The 27,803-nt window shown below is 47.9% G+C and overlaps 1 protein-coding gene across 1 annotated transcript; it reads left to right on the forward strand.

Annotated features, from left to right (window-relative positions):
• Positions 1-10,020: 10,020 nt before the first annotated feature.
• Positions 10,021-27,188, forward strand: Ambp (alpha-1-microglobulin/bikunin precursor). The gene is made up of 10 exons (XM_004849512.4): positions 10,021-10,234; positions 11,548-11,690; positions 12,056-12,132; positions 12,558-12,674; positions 12,978-13,079; positions 13,809-13,855; positions 24,707-24,788; positions 25,856-26,023; positions 26,310-26,483; positions 27,076-27,188. Exons 1-10 carry the CDS (start codon positions 10,118-10,120, stop codon positions 27,105-27,107), a joined length of 1,059 nt encoding a protein of 352 aa, XP_004849569.2. The 5' UTR covers positions 10,021-10,117; the 3' UTR covers positions 27,108-27,188.
• The last annotated feature ends 615 nt before the right edge of the window (positions 27,189-27,803 follow it).

The raw sequence follows: 27,803 nt of genomic DNA on the forward strand, positions 1-27,803 counted from the left end.
GTTCTGGGGTGCCTGTCACCTCCCCATGGGGAAATCCGAGAGGGGAGGGAACTCTTAAAAGGTCAGGAGAGAAGCCTAGGGCTGTGGCCCCTTCTGATCTGCAGCGTTCTAGGCACCCGTCTCCTTTGATGTATTAGACAAGTTTTAATTGAGCAACTACAGTGTGCCACTGCTGAACATGCCATTGGGCAGGGGTGAGGTCAGATGGTGAGTACCTCCGGAGAAGTCAGGGCAGCACTGATTTGGCTTGAGCTGGGGCAGATGAGTGATCAAGGGACCTACTCACTGTGTGCCAAATGTGTGTGTCCTGGTGGGCTCAGGAGGCCTGCCCTTGTGGGCCACAGGCCTGTGTTGGGAGTCTAGGAAAGCCCTGCACTGTCCCGGGCTGATTTCTGGTCTCCAGTCCCTTAAACTGGGGCGGGGGTGGGGGGACCCTGTTCCTTTGAGTTCTGTGAGGGTCGAGGATGTGAGAAACATCATGATCCTTGGTGTGAGTCCCCAGTAGAATGATATGGAGAAGTCCAGACACTACATGAAAAACTGGGACTGGCAGAGGGAGGACCTCAGGAGAGAAAGCCACAAGGGCAACCTGACTCTCCTGAGAGTGATTGGGAGAAACTGAGATCCATGATTCATTTATCTGTTCATTCACTCATCCATCCATCCATCCTACAACACCACTGGCACTGACTGCAAATCAAGCTGTAAGGAGCAGATACGACCAATAGGAGACAAGGTGACTGCCCAGGAAACACACAGACTGCTGGGGACAAACAGATATTTACAAGTGCTTTGATGGGGAAGGGGGGCACTTAAGGAGGTACAAGGTGAGAGTCAGCCAAACAGAAATTCTGGAAGGGTCAGGGAGGCCCCAAGGAAGCCATAAAGGCTGGGAGACTGGCATCCATCAGCACAGGGAAGGGGAGCGGGCTGGCAGGCAAAGCCTCAGACACTTCTGAGGTGCCCAGCTCTTCAGGTCCAGGAATCACAGGGCCTTGCTGGCCCCATCCGGAGTCTGGGCTTGTGGAAAGGGCAGAGGGGAGCCATGGAGGACTCTTGAGGAATCACCAGGTTAGGTTTGCCTTTGGATCATGGGGGAAGTGGAGTGACTCAAGGGTGAGCTGGGGCAGAGGACCAGTGAAGAGACCAGAACAGAGAGATGGGACCTCTCAGCCAGGAGTACCTGACCCAGGGTGGGCAAGTCCCCAGGCAGGCCAGCTGTCCCCATAGCCTGGGGATCAGAGGAGGATGAGGAGCAGGTCAGCCAGCCAGGAGCTGCTGGGGACCATTCAGAGCCCAGGGTTGCGATAGGAAGGTCACAGATGCGGGGTGGAGTCTCCCCATCTCTGAAGTAGGGTGAGCCTGGCCTGAGGATATCAGCCCTCCACCCCCCTAGTGCAGCACCAGGGAGACTTGGTGCCATCTCACCCAACATTCTGCAAAGTGGCCTTGGAGATGTCTCCAAATCATGCAACCACGACCAACTGGGCCAGCCCAGGTATTGAGAACCTTAACTTGTGGCAGGGCATTAGAGGTTCCCAGCAGTGACCAGGGTATTCAGGGAAGGCCAGAGAGGCATAGCCCAGGATCAGAGGGTGGTGCCAGGTCCAGAAAGGTAGACCCGGCAGGGCAGGAGGAGGTTAAGCCCTCAGACTAAGCCACACAAGTTCCAAACCTGGCGTCATCACTTATCCACAAGTGACCTTGGGCAGACCATTTTACTGCTCTGAGGATGAGCACCTCATGTTCAGATTGGCATATTGGTTGGGTTCCTTTACAGAGCTGTGCTGGGGTGAAATGCCCTGGTATTTAGAAAGCGTCTTACATTTGGCTTTGCCTGTTGCAGAGAATTTAGCCAACATGACAGTTGAAGGGAATCCACAGCACAGACTTAAATAAAATATGTGCTCATTAAGCAAATATCCATGGAGAGCTGGCTGTTAGCCCGCACTGAGCAAAGTACAAGGTGACTTCCCCGGTGGTGCATGGAAGATAGACAAGAGACCAGCCAGACTGCGGCAGGTGAGATGCTAATGAATGTTGCGGAGCGCAAACAGTGGGGGGTTTGAGCTCTGCCTGGGGCTCTAAGGTCTAGGGAGGGGATGTGAGTGCAGAGCGCTGAAGAGGGCGGAGACCAGTTTACACCACACATCCCTTCGGCCAATGTTTGGATGCCATGTCAGCTTGGGAGGCGCTGCAGGTTCCCACCCAGGCTCCTCCCCCTCCCCAGAACCCTTGACTGGTTGCCTGTGGCCCTGCTGCCTGGGAGGCCCACAGCCTCATGGGGGAGACAGTTGGAATGGAGCTTGAGAGTTTCCCTGAGCTGCAGTGGGAGTAAGGACGGGGACCACCCAGGGTCGCTGGCTAGTGCTGCTTCGTTCATGTTTGGATGCTTCCTGACAGCCCTGGAAGCGGCCATGGCTCTCAGTCCCATGCTCCAGTTCAGCAAAACTGCCACTTCCTTTCCTGAGAGAGACACAGGACTCACAGGCACTGGGCTCCGCTGCCCTGTCTCACAAGCTGTCCGCACATCTGTCCATCAGCACCTCCGTCTAGCACTGCCCCTTTCTAGAGTCCCTGAGCCCAGGAGATTCCACAGGGCTCCAGAACCGGCTGAAGCCTGCAGCTCCATTCAGCCCTTACTAAGAAACTGCCTCCTAAGGCAGGTGCTTCTGGAACCCCGAGAGCCACAGCCCTTCTGCAGATTGCTGGAATGTGGGGACTGGGCCAATGGCTCTTAAAAACTGTCAAAAGAAGCTCTCTGGTACCTTGGAGCACTGGAATGAGAGACGCTCTCAGAAATGTGGAAGCATCAAGAATGTCCCAGGATTCCAAATGCCTAGACCTCTCTGGAATTGTAAAACACTGTCTAGAAATTGGAAGAGATTCTCTGGAATCTTCAGCAGAGTGGGACATGCCGGGGAGGGGACGCTCCCAGACTTCAGAAGGCCATCGCAAGTTTCTAGAATGCTGGCAAATCTCAAGTGACCTGATGTCTAGAGCTCTAGTTGAGTTCTCCAGACCCTTGGGGACTCCAGCTATTAGCCAGTACAGTAGATGCACAGCAGAAAGCATGCATGAGGTGGGCAGTTTTGCAAGGAGCCAATGCTTTGGAGGAGTGCTCCTCTGTTTACAAGGCTGTGAGCCCCTTGTGGTATAGTTTGTGTCCTCTGAAATGGCTTTTTCCATTTTCATCTCCTTATTAAGGTTTTGAGGACTCCTCTGCCTTCATTTCAAGCAAACAAACTTGGCAGGCAAGGGTGGGCAAGTAGGCACCATCTTCCCAGCGGTGACTGGAATGCGTAGACAGGTCCATGCTATGGTTGGAGACCAGGACTGGAGGCAGGAGACATGGCTTCCAGGCCTGCTCCACCACAGACCTGGGTGAATCAGACAAGCACCCTGGCAATCCCTGAAGCCCACCCTGGCCACCCACAAGGGTGAGCTTTGACAGTTGGGCAGAGGGGTCTTCCTCAGGAACCTCCACTCAGCTCTGGTCCTGTTATCTCTCATCCATCGCAAGATGACAAGCCCCTGCCCAAAGACCAGCTCTCCTCTCACTGGGTATGAGTGGCGCTAGACTGACCCTGAGCCGCCCTGTTCTCAAAGAGCTTCCAGCCCGGCAGGGAAAAAAGCAAAGCGATAATTACTGTGCAAAAGAAATAAAAGCAGCAACAATTAACAAATTTATCTGATGCCAAGCACTTGCCATGTGTTAGCTCATGTATTTCTCACAACAACCTATGAAGTGAGTAGTGTTAATATTTTCATTTTGCAATAAAGAAACCAAAGGAACTTGCATGTGGCCACACAGCCAGGAGGTGACAGGAGTAGGATTTACATTAGAGTGGTCTGGCTCTTGAGGAAGGGGTCACCCACCACCCAAGTGCACCCAGTGAAACCCCGGGGGAGGACAAGGAGAGGAGCAGTTTACCCAGACTTGGGAACCCCTGAGCAGAGAGGGGGTCCTCCATCAAAATCTCCCACATCCCACAAGGCTGGATGCACAGGCACTTGGATTAAGCAGAGACTTTCTGAGCTCTTTCCCCTCCATGGAGGGAGCTTTACCACCCCAAAGGCAAAAGGATTCTTTCCAAATTGCCCAGTGAAGCAGGACTCTGCGCACCCTTGTCTGGTGGGCAGGGCCCTGGGTGGGGAGGCAGGAGAGCTGGGTGATCTCCAGGTTACTGAGGTTCAGGCAGACTCTGCCCCTTGCTCAGCTTCCACTTGCACAACTTAGCGGCTCTGGGGTCCTGGATAAGGTAGTTAACCTCTCTGAACCTCAGTTTCTTCTTCTACAACGTGAGAATAAAATTGGTTTAACTTTAGAAGAGCTAACTGCACATGGGGTAAAATAAGGACTAAAAACGAAGCTTTCAAAACTTTAAAAACAGAGCCTGGCACATGGCCAGTGCTAAGGACATATTAGCTGTTATCGCTATCATTAGGAATGGGTGCACTCCTCCATTCCTGTAGTTGACGAGGAGGGATTGTGTCTTGCTTTTACAGACCCCTGAAGTTGTCGATTTTGGCTCTGCTGGCTTCTTCCTAAAGGGTGAGCCTTCTCCCACAGATTCTCCCAGGGAGAATAGTGGCCGTCGCGGTAGGAGCCGGGGACGAGTCCCCGCTGCCCTTCCAGGGTAGCCTGATCACGAGAAGTCATTTGTCTTTATTAAAGAAAGACTGGTAGTATTTTCCTAAGAGGCCAGCTCACCTCATGGTTTCAGCGAAGAGCAGTTTTAGCACCTTTTAATGTGTTGGGTTGTGTCCACTTGATCAGCCAGGAGTTGGGGCAGGAGGCCCTATTTTAGTGGACAGACATGGCCATGTTGGAGAGAGCAGGAATATGCCTGCATCTCTTCTCTGGACCTAGACGAGGTCCTTAGAGGTCCTTTGGGAGCCCTTTCCTCATGGTGCTCAGGGAGACAGGCCCTGGGCTGCAAGTTCTGTCCCCAGGCAGCCAGATGACAAGGACATTCTCAACTCCAACGAATGTCCCACTCTCCGAGCTCCTTCTCCAGCATCAGCTCCTTCCATCAGGAACTCAGATTGGTGGTATCTAAGCACCCCCTACCAAGCTAGGCGCTCTCCAAGGAGCGATCACAGGGTGTGCTTCTTATCATTTAGTCTCACTCAGCCTGTGAGCTCTGAACAACGCCATCAGAAGACTCATGTTCGGAAGGTGAAGTCGCTTAGTTAAGATCAAACAGGCAGCAAGAGGTCACGGCCGTGATTGGACCCCAGGTCTCTGTGGGTCTAAAGTTCTGCTGCTTAACCAGGTGGCTCCCAGCCCAGCAGACAGACAAACCCAAACCCAAGGATCCAGGAGAACCTCACTGTGAGGGCTCTTTGATTTTTAAATTGCGCCTTTGAGTCTCCCAACCCCTCCATCATCTGCTCCTCATTCATTGTCAGTATTAGAGGCCCCTGGCATATTGATTTCCACCTCCTGGTCTCCCTCACCACCTTCTGGGGCCTCACCAAAATTTCTCCCCTGGATCGAAGTCATGCTTGACTTCCATGGTTTGCTGATGTATCCAGCACAATGCTAGACCCCAAAGAGAAGAAGAAGGCTGGACTCGGTATGGCAGGCATCAGGTGCACTCTTGGATGGAGAAAGGAGAAATAGACACACAGAAACCTCACTCCGGCCATGAAAAGGCCCAGGAAGGGAGACACCTCAACTCCAGGTGTCCCAAAGAACATGGCAAGAGGTCCCACTGGGTACCAGGGGGCAGGGCCTGGGACAGGCCAGCAGTCTTGGGTGTCAGGGAAATACATCTGGGTTGGCATCGCCACTCACTGACTGGGTGACCTCCAGACCTGATCTCCAGATCTCTCAGCCTCAGTTTCTCTATCTGTAAAATGGGGCTACCGGCCTAGCAAGTCCCTTCATAGAGGACCATAGAAGACAAGAATCCTTGCAGAGCGCTCAGCAGATGTAAGGACTTAATAAAGTGATAATTCAGGTTACAGTGGCCCTTGCAGCCTATAGCAATGGTACCCAATTCTGGAATCCTCCAGGGACTTATTTTTTTAAAAGCCAAGACTCAAGCTCTCCAGCTTGAGTGGAGATGGGCAAGGTGGAGGCTGAACGTTTGCAATCACCAGGGGGCAGTAAACTGGCCTGGGGTGAGAAAGGCTGGGCTCTCGCTCTGGTTTTTTGATGGGTCTTTCTTTGCTCCAGGCACTCAGCCTTGTCCGTACAGAACGAGGTAGAGGACAAACCCTGCCGTCTTTGTCGAAGCTCTCTGCTGCCCCCTGGCGGACACAGCATTGCGCGCCTTCGCGTTGCTATTCCAGCCACCCAGGGAGCCCGCGGGTCGCTCCAGTGCTCGCTGCAGAGCCCTTTCACAAATGTCCATCATTCGGTCCTCATTTCCGCCACGTCGGGTAAGGTCGGGAAGTACGGGCTGAGGCCCGCGAGGGAACGTCTGCCCCCTGGTCACCAGCAAGTCATGAGGACTGAGTTCAAGTCTTGGGTGGCCTTGCTGTTTGGGTCAGGGGTGGAGGAAAGAGTAACAGAGCCTGGAAACGGCCGAGCAGGGGGAGCATCCCTCTCACATCCATGGTGACCCGTGTGACCTGGTGCTGTCCACCTCCAGCTTCACCTCGGTGGCCCTGAAGCGACAGCCCTGAGGCAAGAACGCCGGGTCCTGCCCTGTTCTCCCACTGCAAGAGGAGACCCGAGGCTCAGCCTACCCGTCCCAGTGCCCGGCCTTTTCTCTCTCTGGAAAGCCACCTAAGGAATTGCAGCCCACTTCTGAAAACCCTCCAGCATCTGCTGCACACTCTGGGTGAGGAGCAAGCCTGCCACCTTCCCAGCTCGCCTTGGAGAGCTCCACACCTATGGATTTATTGTTGCTGTTGTTTCTGGTTTCTTTGCAATAGGGTCTTGTTAAAGTTGCCCAAGCTGGCCTTGAATGCACAATCCTCCTGCCTCAGCCTCCCAGTCAGAGTGCTGGGATTGCAGATGTGCACTCCCACACCCGGCCTGGAGTTTTAAATTTATTTTTGCATTGCCAGTGCATTTCTCTGTCCATTTTCCTGCTCTAAGACTTTTGCAGTAACTGTTCTGTGTGTGAAACCCTCCTCCCCTGTGGCAGTCTGGGTGACTCCCATTCCAGGTCTGATTCCCTCCCCTGCCTCTGTTTCCCCTGTTACTATGGGGATCATCCCACCTCACCCCCCTCTCCTCCTCACTTTTCTGCCCCTCTGATCAGACCTCAAGCCAGGGCCCGGAGGCCCACTGTGCCCCTGTCCTGTCCCCAGCGCCAGGTGCAGAGTGTGAATTTGGTGACTGAATAAGTGAGCACGTGGATTAGTGATGGGGACAAAGCCTGGGTGGGCGTCAGGCCTGTCCAGCCCCAACTGGGCCACAAGCTAGGTGACCTTGAAGGAGAGCCATTCCCTCCCTGGGGCCCTGTGGTTTTCCCATGGCGCTGGGTGCCTCTGAGGGGTCCTGCGTGGGACAGCCTTCCCCCCACCTTGAAATGGCTCTGGGCACTGGCCACTTCCGGTGGACTCTTGGACCCCAGGGTCTTCCCTCCCAGACAGCCAGGAAGGGACAAGGGGACTCAGCTGGCTGGGTATCCTCAGGCCAGGGTTAATTTTTACACACCAGCTCAAAGTCCAGATGGCCCAGTAGCCTCTCCCTCGCTGTTTGCTCAGGTTAATGATCTCCCGAGAACAAACATCCCGGCCCTGGGCAGCAGGAGGCTATGCCCGAGTGCTCAGCACCCCCACCGCTGGAGTGGCCAGGGTCGGAGCTGGGCTGCCTCCGTGGGCCTCGGCTTCCCAGCAGCACCATGGGGATGACAACCGTGACCCTGCAGGCCCCAGGAAGGTCAGGTGGAGGGCTTGGTACACAGGGGAGATGGTAGACCATTCACTAGCGCCTCACAAACAAGTCTTGCTTGACCTCTGAGCAGTCAGAACGGGGACTGTTATCTTCAGTTTACCGATTAGCAAGGACCTCAGGAAAGCCATTCCTGACTCAGAACACAGGGAAGCCAGGATTTCTGGTTTCCAGTTCTTACTTCAGACCACCTTTCTGCTACCACCACTAACCAAACCATAAAAGATCAAGAAAGTTTATGAGCACAAGGGATAACTGTCCCAGAAAGCCAAATCAAGACAGATAGTATATTTAATGTGCATCAGGAATTTGAGCTTCCTGGGAGCCAAAGCAAAAAAACCAAAAGAAATGTAATCAGTGGCCATGCTGACTGTTATGGAGCAAAGGAAACACATTCTCTTATTAATAGACACACGCTTGTTCAGGTACCTGTGTAAAGAATGCATCCACTGGATCTTGTTCAAGCACTGACGATGTAAGGGATCTCCACCCCACCAGTTCTCACATAGCAGGGGGCTGGCCCTTGGACCCACCTTACAAAAAGGACACTCCAGCTCTGGCAGGATGGAACGTTCCCTGCTAGGATCCAGGAGGAAGGAAGAACAGCAGCTTTAACCTCTGGAGGAGAAAACTTCTTCAGGAGACCACGATATTATTGGACGGAGTTTGAGCTCGGGAGGCAGACAGATCTGGATTTTTAAAGATCCCGTTTAAAATGTGAAACCTAATGACTAATATATATGTTTCCTAGAGCTGCTCTAGAACCACAAACCAGATAGCTTAAAACGACAGAAGTGGCGGAGAGCAATGGGGCACACCTGTGATCCTAGCACTGGGAGGCTGAGGCAGGAGGGTCACAACTGTGAGGCCAGCTGGACAACTTGGAGACTTAGCAAGACCCTGGCTTAAAAGAAAAAGGGCTGGAGGGTTGTGTAGTTCAGTGATGGAGTACCTGCATAAGCAGGTGTGAGCCCCTGAGTTCAGCTCCCAGTGCCACACACACACGCAGGCAAAACCAAAAGTGTACTCCGTCACAGTGATGGAAGTCAGTTGCTGGCAGAGGCCAGTTCCCCCGGGAGCTCTCGGAAAGAATACTCCCTTGCCACTTGCCAGCTTCCGGTGGCTGCCATCAGCCTAGGCAGCCTATAGCCGCATCCCTCCTATCTCTGCCTTGTTTGCACGTGGCCGTTGTCCCTGTATGGGTGTCTCTGTGGGTCTCACATAAAGACGCTGGTCATTGATTCAGGACCCACAATGGGCCCGTCCGTACTCATCCTAACTAAATCCTGTCTGCCAGTGAGGTCGCATCCGGAAGCGTGGGTGGGTATGAACTTGGGAGGGGACACCGTGGTGCCAGGAACCTGCTAGTGCATCACCAGTGCCGATGCCTCCAGGAACCTGGACTGTGGTCTCCATCTACAGATACAGAAATCAAGGCACTGAGAGGTGGAGTGGTTTGCCCGGGGTCACACAGTAGCAGGAGTCCCACGTCATCTGCTGGACCCTGAGTGCCCACTCTCAGCCATGGACAGATGGCCCCTTCCCCAGCAGATCCCCGTGGGGATCCCTGGCCAGACACCCCACTTCTTAGTGACTCGAATCCTGTGTCTATAAAGGGGAAGATAGCACCCGCTTCCGGAGGAGGTTCGGAATTCAATGCAACCCTGTGACCTGTGCAAATGCTGGGGACCAAATCTGCATGTAGCAGGTGCTCAGTGAGTGGGTTCTGTTGCTACCACCACCACCACCATCATCGCCATCGTCATCTGCTGTGATCTGCTAAGGCACCAGGAAGCCAAGGGTCAGAGAAAGCAGGTCGGGGGCAGGGTGCTGTGGTGTCAGTCTTGGCTCCGCCTGACCTCCCTGCCATGGCTGATAAGTTGCTTCCTGTCCCTGGGCCTCAGTTTCCTCAGACTCGAACTGCCAGCATTCAGGTGGGGGAACACAGCAGGAAAGGCTGGATGTTGCCTCAAGTGGCCGCTGTAACAGGTGGGCATTCACAGGGACACTTTCTGGGGACTCAGCTCTTCCAAGTCCACCATCCTGGCCTCTGCGCTTCGGGGATTGACCCTGACCAGGCCACAGGGTCAATCAGAGTGGCCACATGGCCCTGATTCGTCCTAGCTGAGCAGAGCAAACACCAAGGTCACCTACAAACCTTGGGCCCCGTTCCTAGCCTCAGTTCACAGTTGCCTCTGCCAGGGAGGTGGCAGCGCCCGTGTCTCCAGTCTGAGTGGTGAGACAGAAGAACCAAGAGCCATGCAGGGTGTTGGGGCCCTGCTCCTGCTGCTGGCTGCCTACCTGGCCGTGAGTGTGAATCCTGTGCCGATGCCGCCAGACAACATCCAAGTGCAGGAGAACTTTGATGAATCCCGGGTAAGGCCGGCCTCCCTGTGGGTGGCTGTGGGGCTGTAGTGTCCAAGTGCCCGGGCCTGGCTGGCCAAGTTCTGCCTGTCTCAGGGTCTCAGTCCCCAACGGGAACCCCACTGCTCAGCCCTGAAGGGCCCCTCTGTTCGGCCTCCTGGGGTTCTTTGAAGCTACAACAGTCTGCCAACTCGTTCTGTGGGACTCTCCTCTGACACTCTGAGCCAAACGTCCTCACACACTGTCCTCATGGGTCCCAGGGAAACCTATCCTCCCATGGGAACTCCTCGCAGAGAAAGCTTTGTCCTCTGCCAGCCCTGCAGCCTTCTCGTGGCCCAGTGTTTAGTGACCCTTGAGGCCCACCTGCTCCAGACCTTCATCCTTTAGTGATCCAGCCTAGCTGCAGCATCTTTCTGTTAGCCCGTCCTGGTCCCTAGCCTCACATGCACGGAAACTAGGTGGCATGGGGGACTCACTGCCCATGACCTTTGTGCTGGGCATGAGGGATCATGGGAAGAGGAGAAGCAGGATAGAGGTTGATGGAAGGCTGGCGAGATGTCCTGGCCTGGGGCGGGACCCAGCACCAGGTGTGTGTGCTTGCGTGTGTGTGCATGTGAGTGTGTGTGTGTGGCACAGGGCCTCAAGCTGCCTGCAGCCCCAGCTCTGCCCTGAATGGCACAGTGACCTTGAGCAGGAACTTGCCTGCCCACAGCTCAGTCTCCACCTCTGTGTGAGACTCTTGGACCCTACTTGAGGCAGCAACAGCACATTCGCTTTACCTTAGGGACAAGGGAGGGTATGGGCAGAGGGGACATGGGGAGCAGGGCCTTCTGGGGGTCAGGATGGCAGAGGGTCTGAGGCTCCTTAGCCTGTTCTGGGTGATGAGGGTGCTCTCCAGCTGTGAAGAGGAAGAGGCCACAGTGCCGTCCTGCGTGGCCCCACGGAGCCCAGGGCACTGCCACAATCCCTCCTTCCCACTGAGGGTACAGCCCCACCATTCACCATAGACACTATCGGTCAGCCATGCTGGCATACGCCTGCAATCCCTGCTCTATTGGAGGCTGAGGCTGGAAGGGCACAAGTTCAAAGCCGGCCTGGGCCACTTAGAGAAACCCTGTCTCAAACTGACAATAAGTAAGTAAGTGGCTGGGGATGTGACCCAGTGGTAGAACACCCCTGGGCTCAATCCTCATTGCTGTAAAAAAACCCCACCCCATCACCTACCATACAAGGCTGGTCATTGAGAGAAGGGGGCTGGGGGTGTCAGCCAAGTCTTCTTTGAGGTCCGAGGCCAATCCAGACCTAGAGCTGGTGCTGCCTCCTAGATCTATGGGAAATGGTTCAACCTGGCTACGGGCTCCACGTGCCCGTGGCTGAAGAGGATCAAAGACAGGCTGAGTGTGAGCACAATGGTGCTGGGCAAGGGGACCACGGAGACACAGATCAGCACAACCCATACCCACTGGCGGTGAGTAGGGGCAGCAAGAGGGACCAGGACCCCAGCACCAGGCTTCTCCTGGAGGGTGACAGGACCTGGCGCCTGAGCACCAGGCCCCTCCTCCCCTGCCCCAAGAAGGCGCCCTTTCCTTGTCCTGTCTACACTGCAAGCGCCGTGTCCCACCACTGTGTCTGTTTCACAACCGACTCCTGCTCTGTTCCCACTTACGTAAAATGGGGGTCTCCCCGGTGGGTGTCGGCATGTAACAGAATGTTTGGAAGTGTTATTTCCAAATTTTAAAAAAGGAAATTAAATACAGAGTCCTGCAACAGGGTTGGGAGTCAAGACCATGGGTTCTACCACAAGTTACCTTCTTTTTGGTTTGTTCATTCTAGGCAAGGGGTGTGCCAGGAGACCTCAGGGGTTTACAAGAAAACAGACACGGCTGGGAAGTTCCTCTACCACAAGTCCAGTACGTGAGGGAGGAGACTCACCCTCCTCTCCTGTGCTCAGAAGCACCTTCGTGTCCTCAGTTCACTTGCTGTCTGTCCCTATTTCCTCCCACTTAGTTGAGATGTCACCTACCTTTCTCCAGATGCCTTCTCCTCCTCTTTCTTCCTCCCTCTCGCACTCCAAGTACTCATCCAGAACAGGGTACTGTGCTGAATGCTGAGGACAACATCAAGGAAGGAGGGGAGGGAGGATTTAGAGAGGACTGATGAAAGTGATGGTGGGTGAATTAATGATGGATGTGTGGTAGACAGGGTAAACTGACATATTCAGCAGGGACAGGTGGCTAGATGGACGGGTGGCTGAAGACATGATGTGTGAGTGAGTGGGTGATGGGTCACCCAGAAGAACCTCCTGACCACAAATCTTGCCTTCATCTCTCTACAGAATGGAATGTAACCATGGAGTCCTATGTGGTCCACACCAACTATGATGAGTATGCCATCATTCTAACTAAGAAGTTCAGCCACCACCATGGACCGACCATTACTGCCAAGCTCTATGGTAAAGCCCAATAACAAGATGAGCAGATTGGAATTGTGGGTGGGAGGGCACCATTGATTTTTGGATGGTAGGCTGGGGAAGAACAGGGAGTTCGGCTTTTTTCTTTCTGACACAACTCCAGTTAGGGGAAGAGGCAAATGTCTGCATTCCCTGGAGGAGGGAGGTAGGGCTTAGTTGGGGAGACTGAACAGGGCAATAGTTTTCAAACTTTGCCCAAACAAAAATCTCCAGGCCAAACTGTCTTGCCCTGGCCAGGCCAGGTGCCTGATGGCTTTAGGTGTCTCCTCTACCTCCTACTTCTAGGGAGAGAGCCGCGGCTGAGAGACAGCCTCCTGCAGGAATTCAGGGAGATGGCCCTGGGCGTAGGCATCCCCGAGGATTCCATCTTCACAATGGCCAACAGAGGTAAATGGCACCCCCTAACCCACCTCTATTTCTATCCCCTACTCCTCCTTCATGGCCCCCAGAGACCACCCAGCCCCTGTGTCTTTCCTATAACCCTGGGGGCAAACAGGAACTACAGTCCCTTCCCTTCCCTCTTTATAGAGAATCAGAGAACCACTGGGTTGGCTCCAAGCCTCACAGCACACCGCTGACAAAGCTGGGAGGAGAACCAATTCCATGTGCCTTTGACGGCCATTTGTCTCAGTGAGGCCACATCCAGAATCCATAGGAACCTCTTAGACCCTAGGAGACCGTAGAGTACTGGGATTGGATCATGGGCTCTAGGTTCTAATTTATGTGGCTTCTGGCTAGCCAACCTCAACCTCTCAGAGCCTCTTTTTACCCATCTGTAAGATGGGGACAATAATGGCTGCCTTATCTACTGCTGTGAGGAGTCGAGATAAAGCCACTAAGTACAACAACACTGTGCCTAGCGAGTGCTCGATAAACATTAGCTATTGCTGTTCTCGCGGTGATGTTGAGATGTGTGTAGTGAGGGGTGGGTGGGCAGGTGGTGATGACAGTGCGGCCACCAGCCTGCTGTCTTTCCAATGAGTGACCCTGAGCAAGCAGAGTGGGCAGGGCCACTCACGAGGTGGAGAGCATCTGCTGTCGTAAAAGAACTCTAGGTCCAGGTTACGCCCAGGCCTTGTCCCTCTGTTCACTCCTGTCTGCTGTCCTCTGCCCTAGGGGAATGTGTCCCTGGTGACCAGGCACCAGAGTCCACCCCAGCCCCGGTGAGTACCTCTTCCCTTGCCCCCTCCCCACCTGCCAGTCTGGTCTCAGTACTCTACACACTTGGTTGTTTCTGGCCTTGCTCAGGCCTTGCCGTGGTGGAGGCGGATCACTGAGGGCTGTGTAGGACGTGAGCTCTGAGGTCAGGCCCATCAGGGCTCAATCTTGCTTCCACCACAGGGCTGGTTGCTGCCCTGTCTTGACCTCACTTTTGTCATCTGTGAAATGGAAGAAAAATTATGTTTACATATGTGCCAGAATCCAATAGCATATTGGAAAGGCTCTTAACATAGCCCTTAAAAGTGCCTAAAAGAAGTAAAACACAAATATGAAATGACAATATTTAGTAATGAATAATGGTACTCAATACACAAAAATAAAATCAATTGATTTCTCTTGAAATTTGAAAATAAGTAACTTCTCAAACCAACTCCTCTCCTCAGCAGCCTCCTGAGTTTACTCCTCCATTTATTTTTCCTCCATTTGCCATAATGACTAAGCTTTCTTCAATTATTTGGAAATTATGTATCTTAATTTGTTCTGATTTGTGTCTGTATATACATGTTTCTATGTGTACATATAATGTGTATATGTATGGATGTGCCTGTGTAAGTATATATGTATTTACTGAAAAACATATCCTTGAAAATTGAAAGAATAAGAAAAGATGAGATAAGAATGTCATTCTGACATAGAATCAACACTGTTAACATATTACATATTTACTCCTATATTTTTAAAGAAAAAATTCTCGATCTGATAAGACTTACATATGCTCATTACAAAGAATTAAACCAAAGCAGAAAATATCAAGATAAATAAAAATAGTTTTTAAAGCCCCAAACTGCCATTATTCACATAATTTTAGTAATCTTTTAAAAATTTTTCTTGGTACATTTAAGGTACACAATATGATGACATTCATCATTGGAAATTTGCATCTTTACATAATCTCTCTTGGTTCTTATTTTTTCCCCTTCCCCTGCCCTCCCTTCAACCCCTCCATCCCTCCCTATCTACAAAGACTTTGTTTCCATTTTTCCATTTCTCATATTAATTCCATTCCCTTCTTTCCTTTCCCCTACTCCTCCACTTCCTTCCCCTTTGCCCCTTTTCTTCCTATTTCACATTATCAATTATAACTTTTAGTCTTTATCGACACTTTCAGTTTCTCACACTAGAGAAACTATTTGGCACTTACACGTGTGTCCTATTTATTTCACTTAAGAGTCTCACCTCAATGTACATCCATTTAGCTATAAATGTCTCTAATTTCTCATTTTTTATGGCTGAGTAGTACTCCATTTTATTAAAAAATCCCACATTTTCTTTATCCAGTCTCCAGTTGTTGGGCAATTGGACTGCTTCCAAGTTTTAGCTATTACAAACTGCGCTGCTATGAACATGGGTGCACATATATCACTGTGGTATGATTCTTTTAATTCTCTGGGGAAGATCCCCAGCAGGGGAATAGTTGGGTCAAATGGGACTTCCAGTCCTAGTTCTTTGAGGTATCCCCATACTGATTTCCACAGTGCTTGCACCAGTCTACATTCCCACCAGCAGTCGAGCAGGGTTCCTCTTTCCCCACAGCCCCACCAGCATTTGTTATTGGTTGATTCCTTGATAGCAGCCATTCTTTTTGGTGTGAGGTGGAATCTCAGTGTTGTTTTCATTTGCATCTCTCGAATGACCAGTGGTGTTTAACATTTTTTCATGTGCTTATTTGCTGTTTCTACTTCTTTGTCTGAGAAATGTCTGTTCATTTCAGACGCCCATTTTTGGATTGGGTCTTTAAATTTGGGAGGTCTGATTTTTTTAAGTTCTTTATAGATTTGAGATAGTAGACCTTTGTCTGAGGAACAGCAGGTGAAATTTTTTTCCCACGTTTTGGGTTGTCTCTTCACACAATCTATCGGTGCTTTCTCTTGCTATGCAGAAGCTTTTTAGTAAGAAGAGATCCCACTTGTTGATTGTTTGTACTAGTTCACAGGCAACTGAGGTTTTGTTCATAAAATCTTTTCCTACCCCAATGTCTTCAAGAGTTGTACCTAACCTCTGTTCCAGCTGGTTCAGCATTTCTATTTTAATATTTAGATCTTTAATCCATTTCTATTTTAGTTTAGTGCATGGTGAGAGATATAAGTCTACTTTTAATCTTCGGCAAGTTGAAACCCAATTTTTCCAGCACCATGTATTAAAGAGGCTATCTTTCCTCCAGTGAGGATGTTTGGGTCCTTTGTCAAATATGAGGTGGCTGAGTGTGTCTGGGGTTGTTTCTGCATCTTCTCACTGTTCCACTGGTCCTCAGGTCTGTTTCTTTGCCAGTACCATGCTGTTTTTATCACAGTAGCTTTGTAGTATAGTTTCAACTTGGGGGTTGTGATACACTTGCCATGTCTCTGTTGCCTAGGATTGCTTTTGCTATACTAGGTCTCTTCTTGTTCTAAATGAATTTTTGGATTGTTTTCTCCAGGTCTGTGAAGCATGCTGCTGGGATCTCAATTGGGATTGCATTGAATCTATACAGCAGTTTTGGAAGTATGGCCATTTTCACTATGTTGATCCTTTCTACCCAGGAACAAGGGATGTCTTTCTATTTTCTGATATCATCTTCAATCTCTCTTTTCAGAGTGCTATAGTTTTCAGAGAAGAGGTCTTTGATTTCTTTCATTAGGTTGATTCCTAGGTATTTCAGTGTTTTGGATGCTATTGTGAAAGGAATTATTTGCCCTATTTCTCTCTCAGTGAGTCTGTCATTTGTGTAGAGGAAAGCTATTGATTTTTGGGTGTTGACCTTGTAACCAGCTACTTGACTGAATTTGGTTATTAAGTCTAGAAGACTTTGGTGGAGTTCTTGGGGTCTTCTATATAGGGTATCATGTCATCTGCAAATAATAACAATTTGGCTTCTTCATTTCCTATCTTCATTCCTTTTATTTCTTTCTCTTGTCTAATTGCCATGGCTAATGTTTCCAGAACTATATTGAACAAGAGTGGTGATAGTGGGCATCCTTGTCTTGTTCCTTATCTTAGTGTGAAGGATTTCAGTTTTTGACCATTTAGTATGATATTGGCTGTTGGTTTTTCATAGATGACTTTTATCAGATTGAGGTAGAGACCATCTATTCCAATTTTTTCTAGGGTTTTTATCATAAATGCATGTTGGATTTTGTCAAATGCTTTTACTGCATCTATTGAGATGATTATATGGTTTTTGTCTTTGCCTCTATTGATATAGTGTATTACATTGACTGATTTACATATGTTGAACCATCCCTGCATCCCCAAGATGAATCCCACTTGCTCAGGGTGTATGATCTTCTTAATGATCTTCTGCATTCTATTTGCCAGTATCACTGTTTTGTTTTTTTTTTGGTACCTGGGATCGAACTTGGGTCCTTGCGCTTGTGAAGCAGGTGGTGGAACCTCTGAGCTAAATCCCTGGCCCTTTGCCAGTATCTTATTAAGGATTTTTGCATCTATGTTCATTAGTGAGATTGGCCTATAGTTCTCTTTTTCGGTTGGGTCTTTCTCTGCTTTGGGGATCAAGGTGATGCTTGCTTCCAGCAATGAATTCAGGAGTATTGCTTCCCTTTCAATTTCACTGAAGAGTTTAAACAGTAGTGGCAGTAGTTTCTCTCTAAATGTCTTGTAGAATTCAGCAGTGAAGCCGGAGTTTTCTTAGTTGGTAAGTTTTTAATTACGTTTTCAATTTCATTGGTTGATATTGGGTTGTTTAGAATTTTTAGGTCTTCTTCGTTCAACTTTGGTAATTCATACTTATCTAGGAATCTGTCCTTTTCTTCTGTGATTTCCATCTTATTGGCATATAAGTTCTCAAAGTAGGTATTGATGATCCTCTGGATTTCTGCTGGGTCAGTTGTAATTTCATCCTTTTCATTCCTAATTGCATAGATTTAGGCCTTTTCTTTCCTTTTTCTGATAAGGTCGGCTAAGGGTTTGTCAATTTTGTTGATTCTTTCCAAGACCCAACTGTTGGCTTCATTGAGTTTTTTATATCGTTCTCTTAGTCTCCATTGCATTGATTTCTGCTCTGATCTTTATAATTTCCTCCCTTGTATGAGCTTTGGGGTTGTCCTGCTCTTCTTTTTCCAGAAGCTTGAGGTTCAGCATCAGGTTGTTTAATTGGGCTTGCTCTGTTTTCCTAATATGCATATTCACTGCTATGAATTTCCCTTGTAAGACTGCTTTCATTGTGTCCTTTAGATTCTGATATGTTGTATTGTCATTGTCATTTAATTGTAAGAACTGTCTGATTTCTTCTTTAATTTCCTCTGTGACCCACTGGTTATTCAGAAGTGTGTTGTTCAATTTCCATGTGTTTATGAAATTCTTATGGTTCCTTTTGCTATTGATCTCCAATTTCATTGCAGTATGGTCTGATAATATACAGGGGATAACTTCAATTCCTTTGCACTTACTTAAAGATGTTCTATGAGCGAGTATGTGGTCTATTTTGGGAACAACCCAAAATGTGCAGCTGAAGCCGTGTGCAGCTGAAAAGAATGTGTACTCTGATTTGGTGGGGTGGAACACTCTGTAAACATCTATTAAGTTCATTTGTTCAAGTCTTTGATTGAGTTCTAGTATTTCATTGCTCATTTTTTGTCTAGTTGATCTATCTATTTGTGACTGTGGGGTATTGAGGTCCCCCACCACTACTGTATTAGTGCTTATTTGATTTTTCATGTCCTTTAGTATTTGTTTTTTATAGTCGGGCACAGTAGTGTTTGGTGCATACATGTTTATAATTGTCATCTCTTCCTCTTGGATTGTTCCCTTTAAGAGGATGTAGTGTTCTTCTTTGCCTCTCTTAATTGGTGTTGGTTTGAAATCCATTTGATCTGCAAAGCAGATAGCTACTCCTGCTTTTTTGGATTTTCCTGTTACATGGAGTATTGTTTTCCACCCTTTAACTTTCAGTCTGTAAGTTTCTTTTTGAATTAAGTGTGTTTCTTGTATGCAGCATATTGTTGGATCTTTCTTCTTGACCCATTCTGCCAGTCTGTTTCTTTTGATTGGTGAATTGAGACCATTAACATTGATGATTATAACTGATACGTATTGACTTATCATTGTCATGACTTTTCCTTTCTGTTGATTCTCCCTCTTTGCATTTAATTTCTTGTCATACCCAACGGATTCATTCTGCTGGGCTTCCTGGGATGTGATCCTCATTGTCTTTTCCTAGAATATTGTGTAAAAGTTTTTGGAGTGCTGGTTTGGTGTTCATGAAGTTCCTAAGCTGCTTTTTGTCATGCAAGTATCTTATTTCTCCATCCATTTTGAAAGATAGTTTTGCAGGGTACATCAATCTGGGTTGGAGGCTGTTTTCCTTTAGGGCTTGAATTGTGTCACTCCAAGGTTGTCTTGCCTGGAGGGTGTGTATTGAGAAGTCTGCTGTGATTCTGATGGGCTTTCCTTTGTATGTGATTTGTTTCTTTTCTCTAACTGCTTGTAGAATTTTGTTCTTCTGTTGTGTTTCTGGAATCTTAACTGTTATATGCCTACGTGTAGATCTTTTTTTTTGGTCAAGGCTAGTTGGAGTCCTATATGCTTCACTTATCTGTATGTCAAGTTCTTTTCCCCTGCTTGGGAAGTTTTCTGCCATCACTTCTGTGAACAGGTTTTTTTTTAATGTCATCTGCACTCTCTCCTATTTCTTCATTGACTCTAATCAGTCTTATGTTATTCTTCCTTGCTTCATCTAGCAGCTGCTGGATTGATTTCTCATGGTCCCTTACTGTTTAAAGCAATTTTTCTTTTCTTGGTCACTAACTGCAATCTTATCTTCTATATCTGAAATTCTGTCCTCACATAGGCTCATTCTGCTGCATAAACTTTCAATGGAGTTTTTAATCTCCTGGAAATCTGTCTGCATCTGTTTTATGGATTTCATTTGTTTCCTATGTTGGGATTCCATCATGTTCCTCAGTTCCTCTATTTTTTTTTATCTGTGTCCTCTCTAGACTTATTAATCATGTCTTGCACTATAGGCTGTCATCTGAGAAATTCTTTCTGATTTCATTTTTTCCAGATCCTCTTTTGTTGCCAGTTCAGGGAGTCCAGGTAATTGAGTATCAAATTGCTCCATCTTGTTTCCCTTTGTGATTGCTTTAGGTGATCTGGGAGTCTGGTTTGGAGACTTGTTTAAGTGTCTTCTCATTTCAGCTGTGAGGGTGGGTTAGTGATGTGTGATTCTGGTGCTTGAGTGGCTCACCTCCTCAGCACTGGGGGCACTGGTATGGTGGCCTGGAATGTTCACCTCCTTTGCCCTGGGGGCAGCTCTGCTCCTTGGTGCTGGAGGCAGTGGTACAGTGGCCCAGAAGGTTCTAATTTTAGTAATCTTAGCAGGACAGACAAAAGGAGGTACAGATGGATGGATGTACTCAGGCTGTTATTAAACAAATTTATGTTACAAGTGCTACATTTCATTTTCAAAGCATTAATTGTTATTTTACTTAAATTTTAAAACAAACCAAAGTGAACTTCTTGAACTTCAAATAAATACTCCCTCACCACAAGAGACACATGGCCTAAAGGAAAGTGAAGGTTAAGAAAAGACATTTAAGAGGTCAACATTGCTATCTGTAAACTTAAAAAACACTTATTGATTCTGTGATTTGAAAGATAACATTAGAGCTCTTAAACTTTGTCTCATTTCCTCTTGGCTTTTTCTTTTGTGTAGTCTAGGTTGACACCAATCCCATTCCATTCTGTCCCCATAATACCCATAGTTTATGTAGTTCTGTAGAACTGGCTCCCCTCGTTCTGTATGTTAGTTCTATTTCAGTCTGGTGACCATAACCAGATTCTCCATTTCTGACTCATTCATTCCTATTAATGCCACTTCTTTGCCAAGTAGAGTTTTTGAGGCAGTCCTTGGGTGTTTTAACCCAACAAGCTCGAATGTTTTGGAACAACTACCTGCTTCCTGCATACTCAGACTTCATTTTGATTGAGTGTAGCATACTGGGGTCATATTTTCTGTCTTCTGGAACTTTGTGTATGTCATTCTGTCTTCCTCTTCCTCTTCTTCCTCCTCCTCCTCCTCCTCCTCTTCTCCTTCTCCTTCTCCTCCTTCTTCTTCTGTATAAGGGATCAAACTCGGGTCCTTGCAGTTGTGCAGCAGGTGGTGAAACCACTGAGCTAAATCCCCGGCCCACTCTGTCTTCTTAAGCAGTGCTGACTGCTGTGAAATGTGCTGGGACCACTGTGATACAGATTTCCTCTCCTTCCAGGCAGTTTGTTTCTTCTGCTCTGATACCTGGGAAAACTTTGTCATTGAAGTCAAGGTCATGTCTTGGTGTTCATGATTCTGTGTAAACATTTCCCAGAACATAGGGTACTCTTTTCCTATATAGATGTCCAAATACAGACTCCAAATGCACTTCTTATATATTTCAGGGAAATTTCCTGCACAGTGTGATTAAATTCATCTTCTGTTCCCTTTAATCCATTTTGCTCATGGGGAACTCATTCTCTCTACTTAGGGTGCCTTTATCTTTCACATGTACTAGTTTCTCTCTAGTTGATTTCAGCTCTTTATATTTCTCCTTCACATTTGTTGGGATCACTAACTTTGCGTTTATAGCCATTTTTAGTCATTCTGCTTTGTGGACAAGTCACTGCATTCTGTTTCTTACTATTTCTATCTCTAATTTATTTGCTAGCTCCAAATTTATAATGTTTTAGCTCTTGATCTATGTAGGCCTGGGTTCACTTTTCATCTTATTTTGTTGTTTTGGCATTTCATCTTTGAGTCCAGTTCTAGTCACATTCTTGTCACTGGGACACAATTAATGCCACCCACAGTTTAAAGAAGGAGAGGCTTATTTGGATCATGTTTTCAGTCCATGGTCAGCTGGCTCTACGGCAGGAAGGGCAAGGTAGAAGATTCTGGTGGAGGTCAACTGCTCACTTCATGGTGGCCAGGAAGCAGAGTGAAGGGAGGAGCTAATGAAGGAGACACACCCTTCCAGGTCATGCCCCCAGAGACCCACCTCTTCTGATCAGACTCCACCTCCAAACAACACACTTACCTATTCAGTAGATTAATCCACTGATGTGTATAGCACTCCCATGATACAATCACCTTCCAAAAGCCCAACCCTGGAGCACATGAGCCTTTGGGGGGACATTCAAGATCTAAACCACAACAAGCCCTGTTTTAATAAATGCATGTTCTGATCAAATGATTCTATAGCATGGAGCCATTGGGGAATTGCCCTCCATTCTTTAATTCTGTTTTCTTCCAGTATCACACGTTGCGATTTCCAGGGTCAGTATCTGTGAAGGGGAAGGGATGAAGGTGGGATTAGAATGAGGGAGAAGTTGAGCTGTGACACAGTCATAATGCCCCAGCCAGCCCTACAGGGACCTCTGCAGCTGGGATGACCCTTCAGAGCAGGCTCAAGATGGCACAGAAGTGCAAGACCATGATACCCCCATGTGCACCAGTCTGGGAAGGAACATAACCCCGGGTGAGGTGGCTCCCTTTAGCTGAGGCTCTCTCTAAATAGGCTGCCAGCTACAGGCTGCATGACAGTAGCATGCCCGGCCTCTGACCGCAAGTCTATTGCTGAGGGAAAATCTAGGGAGTTCGCTACGGTGTCCACCACAGGCAGGCTCTTAATTTTGTTTGAGTTATTTATTTACTCATTTCTAAGGTGGATTTGGGTAGTTTTTGTACTGTTTTGCTTTATCTTGCTCCTGCTTAGTCAGCTTTATCCAGACTTTTACCTGATAAGGTGGGGCGGAGATGTCCCTTATGTCTCTGCCCACTTCCCAGAATAATTTGAGCCTAATTTCCTCACATTCTATTTTAGTGTAAGCCCTTAGGTATTTTGTGTTCATCCATTTTTCTGAAGAACTAGGGGTGGGGAGGGGTGAAGCTCTCTCCCGAGGTGCACCATCTTGGTCCTCACACATTCTGTGTTAGTTTCCCAGGGCTGCCCCGGTAAGTTAGACCACAAGCTGCAGGTCTAAATAACAGATATTTATTGTCTTACAGTTCCAGAGGCTTCCAGAAGTCTAAGGTCAGATGTCAGCTGAATCTTTATTTCTCTATCAATGTAGGAATGAAACAGTAACCAAAGACACTCTCTTTTAAAGACAGAAATATAGCACATTTCTATTTCTCCTTGTTCTTACTTTTTGTCTCTATCCTTTTACATTTCCCACATTCTTGTTTTTATGGATATTCTTAAAGATTGATATTTTTAAATCTTTCCACTTTTCAAAAAAAAGAATTAAAAAATTTTACATTAAATTGCATAACTGCTTTAGCAAGTATTTATTTTATTTTAACTACATTTTGTTGGCCTTATAGCTTACCATAACTTCTTTGCTATCATATCTTTAATTTCTGGCATTTAGATTCCCTTCTTAATTGAGAACATTTCTGTAAGTAATTTTTTCAGAAAAGAGGCATGGGTGGCAGTTTCTGGATCCTTGCCTAGCTAAGAAAGTTTTTCTGTGGTTATATCACATGGTCAAGAGTGTGAATGAGTGAAAAATTCTTAGGTTATAATCTTTTCTGCCTTTTCACCCTCAGATACTACTCTTGGGATTTTGTCATTAAATCCTGTCATTTACTCTGAGGACCACCAGGCTTTGCCCTTTGTCCCTGGAAATATCTAAGAAAGAGCTCTTCATTAATTTTCCCTGATTTTCTTTTCCCTTATAATTGGGCAACTCAGGCCTTTCTTCAACTCAGAAATGTTTTCTTCTATTTTTCTATAGTGCTTGTCTCTCCTGGAGTTCTAATCAAGTGGATTTATTTTCGGTAGTATCTAAACTGCTGCTTTTATCTCTACTGTGTAGTTAAATTCAGTTTCTTTTCCATCTCCAGTAGTTTTCTAATTTCACATATTAATTTCCATCATTTCTGGATCCTGTTATATTTATGTACATCATTTTTAATTTCATCTATGCCCTAAGTTTTCTTCTGTTTCCTATTGTCATCTTGTGTTTAGTGAGACTATTTCTCAAGTTTAATCCAATTTTTTTCTGAGCAGCTGCATCATTTAACTTATCCTATGACTTTTCTCCATTCCTTCATCTTCATCAAAGAAGGCCTACATGCCGCCAGCTTGAGATGAGTCTGACAGAAATCAGGGGTCCCTGAACATTTTCAGTTGCATCCAAGAAGCAGAAGGGAAAGTTTAGGTTTATTGTGATTCTACCTTTTCAAGTTCCAGGTCTCATCTGTGGACAGAAAGGCTACCTGGTGGCTAACAGTTTCTCTAATCCTTTCTTTAATTGTCCTGGGATTCTGCCTTAGGGGATTCTATACCTAGAAACCTTCTTAACGGCTTTGGAGCCTGCTCCTCTCTGCAGGCCCCACCACCACAGCCCGGAATATTAGGGTCAGTCTTGGGGGTCCCTTAATACTCTCAAAATGGAGTTTTCCTTTGCAAGCAGCTAATGATGTTCCTTCCTCAAATCAGTCACACCCACACCCCACTGTGTAAAAAACGCTTTCGCATTATAAGACTGGGAATGAAGTTTTTCCCTGGCTTCTAAATCTTGGATAGATTCTTTCCCATTATTATATTTCTTTAGCCATTTCACCTGGAAGTTAGATATGGAGTTATTATTATACTTCATGGCTTTTACTTTCATTGCAGGTTAGAAATCTACCCTGTGATCCCTGTTCTGGAATTCAAGATGATGCTCATGTAAAAATAGTCCATTCACTTGTCTAGTAGCTGTGCTTGATCTATACCCTGATTTCCAGAGCACATAACTGTTGTTCATGTGTCCCAGGGGTACAGTGAACAGTGATGGCAAGGATTCTTCAATAGTTTATTGTTTTTTCTCTGCAGAGGGCCCGGCGGGCTGTGCTGCCCAAAGAAGATGAAGGATCAGGGACGGGACAACCAGTAACTGATTTCACCAAGAAAGAAGGTAATGAGAACATGCCTCTTCACCCAGTTCTGCCATGTCCCAGGGAAGAGATCACCCTGGATGCCTCATCACTGTGAAGTCTCTGTGTTGCTAGAATTAAGAACTAGGCCAAGAAAAGGCAAATAAAGGCCTCTGCACCATGCCAGGATTGTAGGGGGAGAGAGGAGCATAAAGCATGGTCCTGAGCTTATGAACTCTCATCTCTGTGATGAAAAGTGAGTTCTTGCCCTGTCTATATCACTGTGTGGCCTCCAAGCTGTGGTTTTCTCATCTGTACAATGGGATAATAGCCTGCTGGGCTTGACGATCAGGGCTCCTCTAGGAGTAAGGGGGAAAAGAATGTGAGGATACTTTGTGCAGTTAACAGTGTTCATAAATGCTTCACTCTCCAACTCACTCAGCCAAAGCCAAACCTGCTCAGCCACAGTCCTGTGCCAGCTGCTAGGGTCACAGAGACAAACCATCCCTGTCTTCTTGGACCTCCTGGTCTAGTAGGGAAGCATCCAAGGAAGAAAGTGATGAATCCAAGAGAGGGTCAACGAGGGGCTGGAGGAGCTCAGAGGATGTGGGGAGATGGAAGAGATCAAAGAGAACTCCTGGACCAAAGGGAATCCATGCTGTGCCCAGGCGTTCAGGTTGGGTTTTATGCTGGAAGGCATTCCAGGGACAGGGGACAATGGGATGAAAGCATGGTGGTAGCATCTCAGTGACGCGCTCAGGCTGGCTGGTATGAGGCTGGGGAATGTATGTATCATCAACTGCTATTACTACAGATTCTCTGGGCAGATAGATCCAACACTGGATGTGGTAGGTCTGTGGCTCACTGTTAAGTTCCCACGTTGTAAAGTAGAATTAGCATTGCTTACAGAGTTCAACAGACATGTTTTGGGTCTGAGCAGTGTGACCCTGGCCAAGTCACTTCACTTCTTTATCTACAAAATGAGTTGGTAAGCCTTCCTCTATGTGTGGAGGTGAAAACTAAAAGGGTTGACGCATATTAAGTACCCAGCCTGGTAAGAAGTATATACCAAGCACCTAGTAAGTGCTACTCTTCTGCCTTTCTCCAGATTCCTGTCAGCTGGGACACTCGGCAGGTCCCTGCCTGGGGTTGTTCAAGAGATATTTCTACAATGGCTCCTCCATGGCCTGTGAGATCTTCCAATATGGCGGCTGTCTGGGTAATGGCAACAACTTCATCTCGGAGAAGGAGTGCCTGCAGACCTGCCGAACTGTGGGTGAGTATAGTCCCTGCCTCAGTGAACTCTATGGCCTCACTGGCCTATTCTCCCAACAGACTATCTACCAACAGACAGAGTTAAGAGAGCATGTCCCCTGTAGAATTCCAGGGCAAATTTCTTGATGTCAGAAGACATAGACATGGATATGGATGACCTGAGGCCGACCACTTCCTTTCTGTGGATCTTAGTTTCCCAATCTATAAAAGATATTCTAGGTGATCAGGGTCCCCTGGCTCAGTAATTACATGCATCATCTATCCCCTGTGCCTCTCTCTACCCACAGCGGCCTGCAATCTCCCCATTGTCCATGGCCCCTGCCAAGGCTCGACCCAGCTCTGGGCATTTGACGCCGTCCAGGGGAAGTGTGTCCTCTTCACCTATGGGGGCTGCCAAGGCAATGGCAACAAGTTCTACTCGGAGAAAGAGTGCAAGGAGTACTGTGGTGTCCCTGGAGATGGTAGGAGGCCCTGGGGGGGCATGGGCTGGCCTATGGGGCTGCCAGGATCCAGCTGGGAGAGCCCAGCTGGTGGGTGGGGTCTGGAGAGCTCAGTTCTAGACTGTGCACCTGGTGAGCAGCCCATTCATTCTTTGGGCCTCAGCTTCCCATTTGAAATGGGCCAAGCCCTAAGCCTTCTCCCAGCTGGAATTGGGCTTCTGAGATGCCAGCTGGGCACCACCAGAGGGTGTACAGGGCAGGCTGAAGAGCTGGGCAGAGCTGGGTGCCCATTCTGGTGCTGCCACCTTCAGGCTGGCCATGTAGGGCAGTGGGCGATTTCTGCCTTCAATCATTTCTTTTGTAAAATGAGACAAAGTGCCATGGCCACAGAGTTAGTACTCAGGTAATAGCAGTTCTCCCAATAATGACAACAAGGGAACAACAGCCATTTAAGATTTCTGTGTCTTGATCTACTCTGTGAAAATGGTATTTATTTTGTGGACCGCCCTTTGGTGAGAAGTCATTCAGCAAGTGGCCTGCCCTCCTCCAGAAGGTCCCCCATCCCAAGCGTCCCCACCCACAGGCCACTCCCTGAACCTCTCTGTGTCCACAGGAGATGAAGAACTGCTTCGATTCTCCAACTGATGGCTGGAGGGTGGCCGCTGTTCATGCTGGAGCAGGCTGAGCCAAGTGACCTGGGTCCAAATAAAACCAGACTGTACATTGTTGGAGTTCCTTATCATTCATTGTCATCCTGAGTGTAACAAGGTGAGGGATGGGAAAGGAAGAAGCTTAAGGGGTGGGCCAGCATGAGTCCCCAGAGGTAAAAACGCATGATTGGAAATGTAAGTGAACTACCTGCAGCACATGACATTGGCTATGAAGTGTGAAACACATCAGTTTGTTATTCCACAGTAGTGTAGGAATTAATCTGCTTTGTTTCAATACAGCTAGAAAAGAAAGAAGAGGAAATTCTGGGCACTTGTTTCTGGGAGAGGTTGGACCCAGGACATCATCGACCCAGGGTCAGAACAAACACTGGTATCCTAGTGTGGCAAGGAGGCTCAGGGAACACTCACAGTGCCTGCTCATTCTCCTTTCCTCTCCAGGGTTTTCCTTTGGCCCTTGCCCCATCTATGTCCCCACCCTGGAGATGAAATGCCTTGGCTCTTTCTCTACCTTGTCCTGAGATGTCCACCTCCTGGAATCCGCACCCTGGCCCCTTGCCTGGGAAGGAGACTATTCACTGGCCTTCCAGTGTGTCCAGGATGGGGAGCTGGACCCAGAACGGAGGCTGCAGTCCCCAGGCTGGGCTGGCTTCTCCCTGTCTGGGAAAGAGAG

This window comes from Heterocephalus glaber, unplaced genomic scaffold (assembly GCF_053883595.1).
Source record: "Heterocephalus glaber isolate CG9 unplaced genomic scaffold, H.glaber_assembly_v1.0 deba00001479, whole genome shotgun sequence".
Classification (NCBI taxonomy): domain Eukaryota; kingdom Metazoa; phylum Chordata; class Mammalia; order Rodentia; family Bathyergidae; genus Heterocephalus; species Heterocephalus glaber.